This window comes from Paramisgurnus dabryanus, chromosome 3, assembly GCF_030506205.2.
Source record: "Paramisgurnus dabryanus chromosome 3, PD_genome_1.1, whole genome shotgun sequence".
Classification (NCBI taxonomy): Eukaryota; Metazoa; Chordata; class Actinopteri; order Cypriniformes; family Cobitidae; genus Paramisgurnus; species Paramisgurnus dabryanus.
In genome coordinates, this window is record NC_133339.1 from 41,319,422 (window position 1) to 41,332,413 (window position 12,992).

The following is a 12,992-nucleotide window of genomic DNA, read 5'->3' on the forward strand; positions in this document are numbered from 1 at the left end:
TATATTTTTATATAGATCTTTTTTTACTAAATAGTACTATTACTGTCTTTTTTAAAAATATAAATAATTCATAATTTGAACAAAAATAATAATGGGTTTAGTTCTGATATTGTATACTTTTATAAAGAAAAACATGGTGTATAATTACATTTTTAGAATAGGCTTTATAAGGTTTGTACTGTAAAAATACTTTATTTGTTACAAACAAAAGATAAAGAATTTACAAACGTGTGGAGAGCCATTTCAGCACTTGGACAGCGAAATGTTTTTTTTAAAAGCATTACTTAAAATGTTTTCTCATCTCACCATATCTACAGGTGCAGAGTCATTATATACAATAAATCCGTTGGGTAGCATTTAAAAAAAAAACATTTAAAAGTAGATGCATTTGTTTAAAGCAAAGCATTTATTTACTTAGCTACAGATGAAGCAGCTCTTTGCGCCTTCTAACGTCTCATAATTGGTCATCATTTATGTCCAAGAGACTCAATAATAATCTGTTACATTTTAATCCTTTAATTTTTCATATTAAAAAGCGTTTTTGTGCTGCTGCGCATCCATGTAATAAACAAACCCGCGATGTCATTCCGTTAATACGCATATTATCAACGCGCTCTTTACTCGAGCAGAAAAGAACTTGCCTCGCGAATTGCGCCGGTTGTATAATAGAGATTCCAAAGACTCTCATGAGCTAGAGGACGAATGTCCAGGGAGTTCAGTATTTCTGTGTGGGCATGCATCAGGGAAAGGTGTGTGAGTCTTTTCTGGGTCATGGTGCTGCATACCAATGTCTTCAAAAGATGCAAGGCGGAGAAAGTGCGCTCGGATGAGGCCACGGATAGGCACAGTAATGAAATTAAAATCCAAAATACACGTAATAACCTACGTGTGTCAAAAATAATTTCCTAAAATATTCATAAGTAATATATCAATTGTGCAAAATATTTTAACTTAAAAAAAATATATTTCTCGCCTTCCCGCGACCATGCGTCAAGGTCTGGAGGAAAATGATACCTGCCCGGATCCCACGCACGCATCTGCAGTTATATACATTTTACAAAACCGGTATTCATTAGATTTTAAGAACTTTTTTGCCACTTTTAAAACTGTAAAACTAAATAAAAAAGATATCATATGCCGAATAAGCATGTAAGCATATGTTTTCTTGTTCGCTCCACGCAACACGGGTTTAAACGCCGTTTTTTTTCTAAAGAATAATGTTTAAACTTTATTGGTGGTGGTTGAGAATAATTTATATTGCAGAATAATGTATATTGCATTTTAGCGCAATATAAATGTATCATATTGTTATTCTTAAATAAAAGAATACTAATATATTTTTTACAACATTTTTAACTTTAAAACATACATATAAAGATGCTTTGTACAATAGCTTTGCTTCTGACAACAATTTTCTGTAATAAATCAGTAAATGAATCACAAAATGTGTTGAAAGTGGCGAATAAAATGCTTGTCAATTCAAACAAAGGTGAATAAAACCGCTTTAATTAACAATAACTGTGCTCTTTTGCATACCTCTACTTTTCTCATGTCTTTCTTTATACCACCTTTATCTTTTTAAAATCTTGCCACTTTTAGAAATAATTTGTTTGCATTTTTTGTATACTGCACACTTTATTTGCATCAACTATACCCATAATAACATTTTCTACGTTTTTCTTTCAATAAAAATAAACATATTTATTATTGTCTTAACTTAAAACTTTGTTTTTTAATTTATAAATTATATTTTATATAAAAAAGTTTTAAAAGTGTTGACTGCGAACGTCTGAGATAAGATATCTGGAAGGACCTATAATATACGCCTATAATATATGTACATTTTTAATTAAAATGTCTGTTCTATTTCTAGCCATTTATTTTGTTTTGACCAACTAAAAAATACATAAGTGACATTAAGAGATTTTATAAAGTTACTTTAATCCATTATTTTAGTAATATATTTACAAAGCCACTGAAAAATATTTTTTTTGTTATGAATAACGGCTGAAAGGATTAAAAAAAATCATAACACTGACTGCCTATATGCGCAAGAAAGGTATTATTAAAGTTTTAAATATGTAAAACTAAATAAAGATATCATATGCCCACTGTACAGTATGTAAGCATAGGCCCATGTTTTCTTGTTCGCTCTGCATGGGTTTAAACGCCGTTTTTAAAGAATATTTTTTAAACTTTATTGGTGGTGGTTGAGAATAATTCCTCTTTCCATATGTATAGCATTTTAGCGCAATATACATGTGTCATATTATTGTTCTTAATATATTAAGAACAATAATACTACTATATTTTTACAACATTTTTAACTTTAAAACATGTATTTTTATACCACATGAATCTCTTTAAAATATTAATACTTTTAGAAAAACGGACATAATTATTAATATTATGAACAAACAATGAAACGGTGTCAAAATTCGACAACACAAATAATTAAGATATTCATTGTAAATAGAGTTAAGTGTATTAGGCTCACACTAAATTCTTTGTTGCACTTAGTATAAATGCCCATTGCACGTACAGTCATCTTAATATATGTATGCGCTGTTATGCTGGCAAGAAGGGGTTGACGTCACTTTGCTGTTTTAATAGAAATATTAAATATTCAGCAATGCCCTTATTAACTTCTGGAAACAACCGCAATGACAACGCATATAAAAATGTAGTTTTTTATGCGCCACCTGGTGGATTTTCTGTGAAGCGAAACACATTAAGGGAAAAGGGAAAGTAGCCCCCCCGAAAAGACTTGCAGAATTCTGCGTGACTCCGCGAGACGATTTGGCGAATGCCGCGGGAGAAAACGCGCGTTTTTAAAGGCCACATCTGTAAGTGACCGGCAACCCAGCTGCAATTTCTACGGAATTTTTTTACAGTGTAGTTTTATTAACTTTTACCTCTTGCCAAAACAATAACAACACAAAATACACTAAAAATTTATAAGAAAACAAGTATTAGTTTTACCATGACACCAAATACTGCCGATTCAATCTCATTTTTACCATCAAACACAGACAGGGCCAATATCAGAGCCAGGGAAACCCTGTCAGAAATGTAGCCCAGGTAGGGCGGTGGTCAGCAGGGCGAGTGAACACTGACGTCCGCTCATTGCTTTGGATCTCGAGTACCGAATCTTTCTAAGCAAATGTTCAAACAGGCGCTATCTTTACTAATTGACTGCAGATTTTAATATTATACATATATATTCTCGACTGAACTAATCTTAAATCTACACTTTGTGACCAAGAAACGGTAATATTAAGAAACGGCTATTCCGTCCATTGAGTTATTATGAGATTCAAAACTGCGGAAAGTGTTACCTGTCATTCTGGCCTTCAAATCCGTGGCGCAAGAAAGTAGTTCCCAAACAAAGAGGCTTTTTAAAAAACTCCGTTGTTGTTTTCTAGTTTTCTTTTTTCAAAACGTGGTCTGAGTTTTTTGCAATCTGCTCAGTTACTGGAATTTTCTTGCACAACCATTTCTAGGGTTTACAAATAATGGTGTGAAAAGGGAAAAACATCCAGTATTGGGCAGTCCTGTGGGCAAAAATGCCTTGTTGATGCTAGAGGTCAGAGGAGAATGGGCCGACTGATTTAAGCTGATAGAAGTTACAACCAAGGTATGCAGCAAAGCATTTGTAAAGCCACAACACGCACAACCTTGAGGCGGAAGGGCTACAACAGCAGAAGACCCCACCGGGTACCACTCATCTCCACTACAAATAGGGAAAATGTACACAAGCTCACCAAAATTGGACAGTTAAAGAATGGACAAATGTTGCCTGGTCTGATGAGTCTCGATTTCTGTTGAGACATTCAGATGGTAGAGTCAGAATTTGGCGTAAACAGAATGAGAACATGGATCCATCATGCCTTGTTACCACTGTGCAGGCTGGTGGTGGTGGTGTAATGGTGTGGGGGATGTTTTCTTGGCACACTTTAGGCCCCTTAGTGCCAATTGGGCATCGTTTAAATGCCACGGCCTACCTGAGCATTGTTTCTGACCATGTCCATCCCTTTATGACCACCATGTACCAATCCTCTGATGGCTACTTCCAGCAGGATAATGCACCATGTCACAAAGCTTGAATAATTTCAAATTGGTTTCTTGAACATGACAATGAGTAGCCTAGAAATCTAGACGCACCCTAGCGGCCGCAAAATATATTTGCTGCCAGGGTTTAGTCTAGGCACTCACAATACACTTAACCGGTCCAAAAACCAAAATTTGGTCAGGCCAATCACATCGTGTGTAGCGTCTGTGGGGCGGGCTTAACATGATGACGACAGAGCTGCAACGGTTCCTACTTGAAAACAGAGAATGGCTGCTGCTGCTGGCGAACAGCTTTCTTTTGAAGCGGCTTTGGCCGCGACTCTGGAGGACTTAGACTTATGTTTTTCTTTAAGAGAAGAGCAAATAAACCCTACTGAAGTCCTTTTTAAGCAAGAAAGATGTGTTTGGAGTTTTGCCGACTGGTTACGGTAACTACGTCACCTTCTTCGTTGCTCTGATCCGTCATAGCGCTATCCTATTGCGTGCAGAGGCATTTTGAGGGACAACCTTATATCCCGCCCCTTGCATTGAGCCGTTTGTGTGAAGAGTTGCCAGACCTTACATCTTGATGTAGGTCTGGCTAACCAGGCTAGACAATGAGTTCACTGTACTAAAATGGCCCCCACAGTCACCAGGTCTCAACCCAATAGAGCATCTTTGGGATGTGGTGGAACGGGAGCTTTGTGCCCTGGATGTGCATTCCACAAATCTCCATCAACTGCAAGATGCTATCCTATCAATATGGGCCAACATTTCTAAAGAATGCTTCCAGCACCTTGTTGAATCAATGCCACGTAGAATTAAGGCAGTTCTGAAGGCGAAAGGGGGTCAAACACAGTATTAGTATGGTGTTCCTAATAATCCTTTAGGTGAGTGAATAATGAGACATAGGTTAATAGACGGCCAGACTGACCCGTAGGCTTAACTTTTTACCATAGATAACAAATGATCTATGGTTTTCAGAATTACAGAATTAGACCGACAGACAGACAGATAGGCTGTAAAATATTAAATTATTTGGTTTTCCATAACTTTATTGGCAGTGGAGCATGCCCAGACAGCCGTTGAGGGGGCTGTCTACAAGCAATGTGAGGTTCTCCCTCTGAAGACACTCTGCTACCCGGCAGCATTGTTTGATGAGTCAGGCAATGCTAGCGTTCTTTGTGGCTCGGAACCTGCGTTTGCTGAGGCAGTGTGACATCTTCGATCATGGGGTTTGCAGATGAAAATAGCTGAGGGACTCGAGACGGCTTCTCTCTCCCAGACCGGGAGCCTAATGCAATATTCTAGCTCTGAGGAGCTAGGTGTCATGAGTATTGATGCGTGGGGGTCAGGAGAAATGCCATCTCTCTCCCCGGTTATGAGGAGTTCTTAGAGGTTGTGACTCATGCAGGAGAGAGATTAACCCTGGAGAACCCACGGGTCAAATTTGGCCAATGTTAATTGCTGCTAATAAAAGGGTTCTTGGGTTCTCCAGGGTTAAGTATTGAATGGCCGGTTGAGAAACCTCAAAGAAAAACGAGTTTTTTAAAGAAACCTCAGTGTCAAGGACTTCCTTTATTACCCTGATTTGCATGCTGAAGTGACAAAATCATGGAACAAACATATTCTGCATGTATAAACAAAAGCACTACATAGGTTTTCCACCATAATAGGTTTTAAAAGAAACTGGTTATGGAACGATGCAGCAAGTTGAACGAAATCTTGCCACTAAATGTCCCCTACGGTGGCATCATCCCTAAAGCCCCCGACATTATCCTCTTAACCATGCTGCTCTACATCTAGTAAAGTGGGTAAAGCGTACATGGTGGCAGGTCAGTCTAGTGCATGCCCGCATATCATGAGTATCCTTCAGGCATACCAAGCCAACTGCTGGGGTAAATTAAAGAGAATTAACAAATCAACCCTGAATTAGTAGATTAAATAAAGAAAGCAGATTCTCAGGGAACCTAGGATTCAGTCGTAACAGGAATGTTCTTACTGTTTATATTTTTATATTGCAGATCACCATCAAGAGGAGACCTCTGCTGTATATCATCAACTTAATTTTTCCAGTATTTGGTTTCCTTGTGCTGGACGTGGCCTCATTCTTCATAAAGGCATCTGCAGCAGAAAAGCTGGGCTTTAAAGTGACTTTACTGCTCTCCATTTCTGTGTTACTGCTGATACTAAATGACAAGCTGCCATCTACAGCCAGTAAAATCCCATTGATTGGTAAGTCAACATGACGGTCAACATAAAATAAAGAAATATTTAAATAATACATTTAACCCTCAAACGCTCCTTGTTTTCTGTTTACACTACTGGCCCTTGGGGTCTATATCACCCCAAAATTGAAAGCACAATTATTGTAAGAAAAAAATATAAATTTTCAATAATACAAATAATATATAATTTTTTTGTTTACTTCTCATCTATACAATAAAGCTGTGTTTTGAGAGATTTGAAATACTTTTGTACCTGTTTACCACTAAATTCCTCAACTACACCATTAGCTTACATGAAAAATATAAAAAAATTATGAAAATTCACATAAATTATTATCTAAATTTGATTTAAATTGTTTTTAGATATTGATATAGATGTTAGGTGTTGAATTCAGCCATCTGTTTTTAGAAAAAAACATAAAAGAATTACAGTTTAGGAATTAAATAATTTAGACCAGCAGATGCCCATAGAAACACATTAATTTTACTGGATATGGACAACTGCTCAAATCACTACTTTAGTGATACATTTTGTGAATTTATGTTTATATAAACATTAGAAAGGACATTAAAAATAAATATTTCAAATAGTAATTTTTTTAAGTTTTTGATGCATTTTGAAATGTCTGTTTTTACAAAATGCCACAGAAATTTGATTGAGTGTAAGTGTGTGTGTCTGTGTGCGTGCGTGCGCGCATGTGCGTGTGTAAGAGAAAGAGAGCATGTGTGCATGAGAGAGTGTGTGTAAGAGGCAGAGAGAGAGAGCATGTGTGTGTGTCTATGTTTATGTGTGTGTGTGAGAGAGAGTGTACATGTGCATGCATTACGTCACACCCCTTTATATCTTTTTTTCTGCATTTGTGGCTGTTTTTATTTGCCAAATTCAATAAAAATGCTCTCTGTGGCAGTCATACCTGTGTGTGTGTGTGTGTGTGTGTGTGTGTGTGTGTGTGTGTGTGTGTGTGTGCGCAGGGGCGATTCCAGGATTTTATAAATGGGGGGGGACAGGGGGACCAAGAACCAGTCAGGGGGGCCAATCAGAAAATTCAACTGAAAATAAATACTGGTTTAGAAAATATTAAGCATGATTTCCAAAATCTTGTGCAATGCCACATGCTCTAATATAGGTGGTATTATTTGTTTTGTGTTTTCAATGGATTAGACAACACAGTTCTGTTCCAGAATAGTTTACTTTAAATAAATTGTCATAATTTACTCATCCTAAAGTTATTCCAAACCTGTATGAGTTTTTCTTCTGCTGAACACAAAATAAAATATTTTGAAGAATTTTAGTAACCAGAAAGTTGATGAACCCCATTGACTGCCATGTTATTTTGTTTCTACTTTGGAAGTCAATGGGGTCCATCAACTGATTTTGGTTACTGACATTCTTAACTCTTTTCTTTTTTGTGTTCAGTAGAAGAAATAAACTCATAGTCGGAGCATAGTATCGGTTTCAGTGAATATGATCAAAAAATCTTGCCGACTGCAGCTTTAACTGTAAGCACAAGTCATCTCTCTTACAGTCTATTTGACTTATCAATCATTTCATTAGATCAAATTAGATCATTTACTCACATTACATGCTCTTAGCTTAAAGAGGCACACTCTTACTTTTAAGCGGATAGAGCATGACGCGAAGTGATGACGTCGCATAAAGCGTCTTAGGTTAACTTCTGCGGAAAATCTGCTGCAAGTTTTAAAAACGGCAAGATGCAATTCAAGATGAAAAAGTCAAACGCAACCTCTGCTCAACACAATGGCAAAAGGAAAAATTATTAACAAAGTGCATGAGCTCATATAACACCGGGTTTGGGAATTTTACTCAGTAAATGAGTCAAAGAGTCTTTATTCTGGTGCATTGGTGTGTGAGACAGATCTGTACCAAGAACCCAGGCATATACCAAGCAGGAAACTAACAAGTTGTGAACGACAAGTAAGCCAGAGAAATGTTGTTACTTAGGGTGACACTATAATTTAAGAGTGTTTTCTTAACAGACATATTTAAGAATGCTACAGAGTAAAAACATTAGTAATGCAACAGTTCCTCATGCTTTGCTGTTTTTACAGGGATTTACTGTAGTGGGATTTTCAGCCTTATTGGCATAAGCATTCTGGAGACCATCTTTGTGAATTTTCTGATGACTAACGGAGAAGAAATCAAATCAGAAGCACCAGAGGAAGCCACAGCTGCTGCAACTGCTCATTGTGGTAAGTGTCTAACCAAAATTTAAACGTGAATGGGAATTTCTTGCAACTTTATTTTACTTATCAGTAACACTTTACAACTTTAAAAATATTTCAGCTGTCAATGTCAAAATATTGACCAATGAATTAAAAGAAGGCAGTAGTTTCTGTTCACAGAGGCCGAGCACAAATGTCAGCCAATCACATTACAGAGCCATGCAGAATTTCAACCAATCAAATTAATGAAGGCGGCAGTTTCTACTGTGTGTTCAAATTCATGCCGGGCCTCAAGAACCGTCAGACAGATGACATCAGAGTACTGTGAGAGCGATTCAAAAGCAGACTCCATATGCGAGTCACTGATACATCAATATCATCTGCTTGTCAGTTCTTGCATCGCTGCATGAAGTTGAACAAGCCTTTTTAAGCCGTTTTATGATAAACAGTTAAATTGTTTTATGTTATGATTATAAGTTCAAATGCACAATTTCACAATAAATTTAATTTCTTTAGAAGTTTGAACAGCATTTTTTGTTTCCGAATTGTGTTAAAAATAGCCTGTGCATCAATGAGCCAGTATGCTATGTTGTAAGCAGGGTGTGGTGGGCCCCTCTGGGTGAGTCCAGGGCCACTTTTTAGTCCCAGTCTGCTTCTGAATGTAGCACAGAACCTACCAAGCATGTCTGAGCTTAATTTACCTTCCAATTTTAAGTACATTGTTTCAATGCTTATATTTAAGCTTAGAGAAAGCTAGAGGGCATTAGCTTGTAACAGTTTCCCTGTTACTTATTTACCTATGTACATAAGCTATGTTATTAGTTACCTGAGCAGTAGGGGGCGATCTGTTCAGGGGAACCCTATTTAAGGTTGAGCAGCTTACCTCATGGTCGTTTGGCCCTTTGTACCCTGGTTGAGGAACTTAATAGTTCTAGACTGTATATACTGTACAGTCTTTGGTTTGCTTTATCCTATAACTTCTTATATAAGAAGAAGTTATAGGATAAAGCAAACCAAAGACTGTACATTGGGGGGGGGGTATGCTGGTTAACTCTTTAATACACTTGACTTATGAGTAAAATTGATCTGCGAAGAGTTCATTCTTTTATTGTAGTACTTGAACTAATATCAATGGAATAGGTGTTACAAGCTTATCATGTAATGGAGTGGACAATGCAAAGATATAGTTTTAGGATTTAGTGATATTTACCGAGAAGCAGACTACACTGCAAAAATTACTTTCTTACTTAGTATTTTTGTCTTGTTTTCAGTAAAAATATCTAAAAATTCTTAAAGAGTAACTAAACCCCTGGTCAGAGCCTGACTCCACCCACTGGCAATATTTGAAAAATGCAAGAAAAGTGGGCAGATACCAAACAGATAGAGGGGCAGTGGCGGAGCCAGAGGGCTAGTTGGGGTGGCAATTGCCACCCCAGACGAAGTCCTTGCCACCCCTGTTGCCACCCCGCTAAAAGCATTACACTGTTTGATTTTTACGAACATTTCTCAAATCTCCCAGCGGACGTGACTGCATCTTACGCAGCACGCACAAGCGTGCTGTTGCTGCTACACTTTTCATTAGGCTTGTTTGACTTTATGAGGCGCAGCAAGAACCGACAGCCGGATGACCTCAAAGTTCCGCGAGAGCGATTTAAAAGCAAACTCCTCCGTATGATTTCGCGAATCGTTCTCGCGGTACTTTGACGTTATCTGGCGCTGCATGAAGTCGAGCAACCCTATTGGTTAAACTGACACGCAGCTCCTTCGTGCTCCAAAACATAACGCGGCAGCACAAACAGGATCGATGAAGAGTGTTTTGCTGGTATGTACGGCTTTTATTGGTATTAAATTAAACATAGTACTGTTTTAACTGGAAGTAAGGAGACGTTGCACTGTAGTGCTTAGCATTAATACTTCAATGAGCACTAGTCTTGTGAAACTGACTTATACTGTCACGCCTGCGTGAAGATGCTTAAAACAATAAAAACATGTCGTTAGCAAATGTTCAGCAACAATCACAGACATTAGGTAGGCTTATTCATATTGGCACGTGAAATGCAGCATATTGAACTTAATAAAACCACCGTGGAGATAGTATAGGGATGTAAACAGCGCACTTTTTTCACGTCAGTTTGGGTGACTTGGGTTTGAGGGTTGGATTATAATTTCACAAAGTCATCTGAAGCCATTCCATAGCTTAATGTGAGGGACAGAAGTCTATTTACTTCATTACATTAAAGTTTACCAAAACTCATTCCCTCCTCCCTAAACATAACATGTCTAGACGTCTTTAAGCAATTTTCCTTGTATTATCAAATAGTCTAGACCTCAATATACTCAGATTTTGTCGTAATGTATTACTTTAGTATTTGTATTATTTGTAACGGTGTACTTATGGTAAATAAAAACAAGCAAATTGTTCCAAATTTTGGTTTCTTCATGAGGTGTGTAACCAAGTTTTCCTTTGTATAGGGACAGCAGAATTAACTCTTTCACCGCAGCGTTTTTAAAAAAAGTTGCCAGCCAGCGCCAGCGTTTTTCATGATTTTCACCAAAGTTTAATGCCTTCCAGAAAATGTTTTTCTTTAAATATATAAACATACAATATACCAAATGAAAGAACAGACCCTCTGCTTTCAAACAAAAAAAACCGTTTCATCCTACCTTTAGTGGTTCTTTTGCAATCAGCTTTTGAATATGGGTAGGTTTTTGCAAAAACACCATATTTTGAGCAAAAAGCAGAAATTATTCAATTTTTGTGACGGACTTTTCATAGAGATCCCATTCAGAGCGATCTTTAAAACAGACACGGACATGCAGCAGCTTGCCATAGGGCAATACTTCCGGGTTTAAAAAGTTGCGGAAGGGCGCCACCTGGTGGATAATAGCGGTATTGCGGAAAGACGGAAAATCTCGTCATTGGCGGGGAAGCGTTTTCTCTTAATTGACGAGATATCTCGTCAATGGCGGGGAAAGAGTTAAAAAAGAAAAAGCGATATAACCAACTTCTTTCTAAAGAAGCAAAAGTCAGGTGCAGATCAGGGCCAAACAGATCCCAGTTGTTCTATTTTTGCTGTATACTTAATACATATAGAATTGTGTACATTTTGGAAAATAAACAACTTTAATTTAATCTATATACATTTTGTGGAAAATAATTTATTTTTAGTGTAATTGAACACTTTGTATATTGACCCCCCAAAATTATACCTTGCCACCCCTTTGCCACCCCTGGTTTAAAAGTCTAGCTCCGCCACTGTAGAGGGGACGAACTAAGTGTGTTGTGAGATCGAAACAAGGTCGTGGTGATTTTGAACCTGCTTACGTCACGAGTCATTTTTTGGACCCACCATCCAATAGGAAAATTCAACTGCAGTAGCCACCGTTCAACCTGAAGAGGGCAGCACTCAGACGTTTTTACACCATATATTTTAGTATTGAAACACTTTATATCCAAATGTCAAAAAACTTACTAAAATCAATGAACAGCACTAATAAAGCCCCATTCTTACAGATCATTAACTAAAAAAAGTTGGTTTAGGGTTTAGTTACTCTTTAAATCATGATGTATTTTCTTGATGAGCAAATTACCTAAAAAAATAAATCTCTAGTTTTTAGACAAAACATGTCAAATTTAAGTGAATTTGTGCTTAAAACAAGCACAAAAATCTGCCAATGGAATAAGAAATTTTTTGCTGAATTTTTCTTGTATTAAGTAAGTTCAAGAAAAAATTTCTTATTGAGCAGATTTTTTTCACTATTGTTTCAGGAGCTCATCTTTCAATACAGGGTAAGGAGCGTCATATTTCGGTTTACGTAATTAAGGTATTCAGCCAATCACAACGCACTGGATAGCTGGCCAATCGAATAGCTGGCCAATGTGGCTAAACTGAACTCTAAACTGACTCTATTGTTATTGATTCTTTTAAAGTTACGTTTGTTCCACGAAAGCCATTTGTTTATGTTGTTACTGCTGAAACCTTTATAAAACCAGATAAATCAAGCTTTTATCCAAAGCCATTGTTTGTCATTCATTTTACAGACATAGAGACAGTTACCAGTAGAATTGAAGAGCCGATATGTACGGTCAACACTCAAAAGAAGGCATCAATATACTGGAACAGAGCGGCAAGAATCATACATGTGACCTTCACTGTTCTTTACATCATCACTGTTATTGTGTTTCTGTCTGTTCTTGGCAAGAAATGGTTTCTGTTTGAATAAGCTCTTATACATGCAGGGGTTTTTAACCTTTTAGTGTCCCCCACATTAATTACACTGTAAACATTTTCCTTGGTTTTTACTAGATTGAACTGTGTGTTTTTTTTAACATCCAATAATCTGGACCATCTGTTGTCATATTATAGCAAATGAAAAGTTGTTTTTGTTAAAAATAAAATAAAATACACACATATATATATATATATATATATATATATATATATATATATATATATATATATATATATATATATATATATATATATATATATATACACAGAGAGAGAGAGAGAGAGAGAGAGAGAGAGA

General features: G+C 36.8%; 1 protein-coding gene across 1 annotated transcript; it reads left to right on the plus strand.

Moving 5' to 3' along the window:
* Positions 1 to 5,219: 5,219 nt before the first annotated feature.
* Positions 5,220 to 12,742, plus strand: LOC135744874 (uncharacterized). Its single transcript, XM_065263254.1, has 4 exons — positions 5,220 to 5,285; positions 6,075 to 6,285; positions 8,349 to 8,489; positions 12,505 to 12,742. The coding sequence occupies exons 1-4, from the start codon at positions 5,220 to 5,222 to the stop codon at positions 12,684 to 12,686; spliced, it is 600 nt and encodes a 199-aa protein (XP_065119326.1). The 3' UTR covers positions 12,687 to 12,742.
* Positions 12,743 to 12,992: the final 250 nt, after the last annotated feature.

Coding starts and splice junctions, on each gene's coding strand:
- LOC135744874 (XM_065263254.1), top strand. CDS start 5,220: ATGCTAGCGTTCTTTGTGGCTCGGAACCTGCGTTTGCTGAGGCAGTGT. Junction 6,286..8,348: donor CAGTAAAATCCCATTGATTG/GTAAGTCAACAT, acceptor CTGTTTTTACAG/GGATTTACTGTAGTGGGATT. Junction 8,490..12,504: donor TGCTGCAACTGCTCATTGTG/GTAAGTGTCTAA, acceptor TTCATTTTACAG/ACATAGAGACAGTTACCAGT.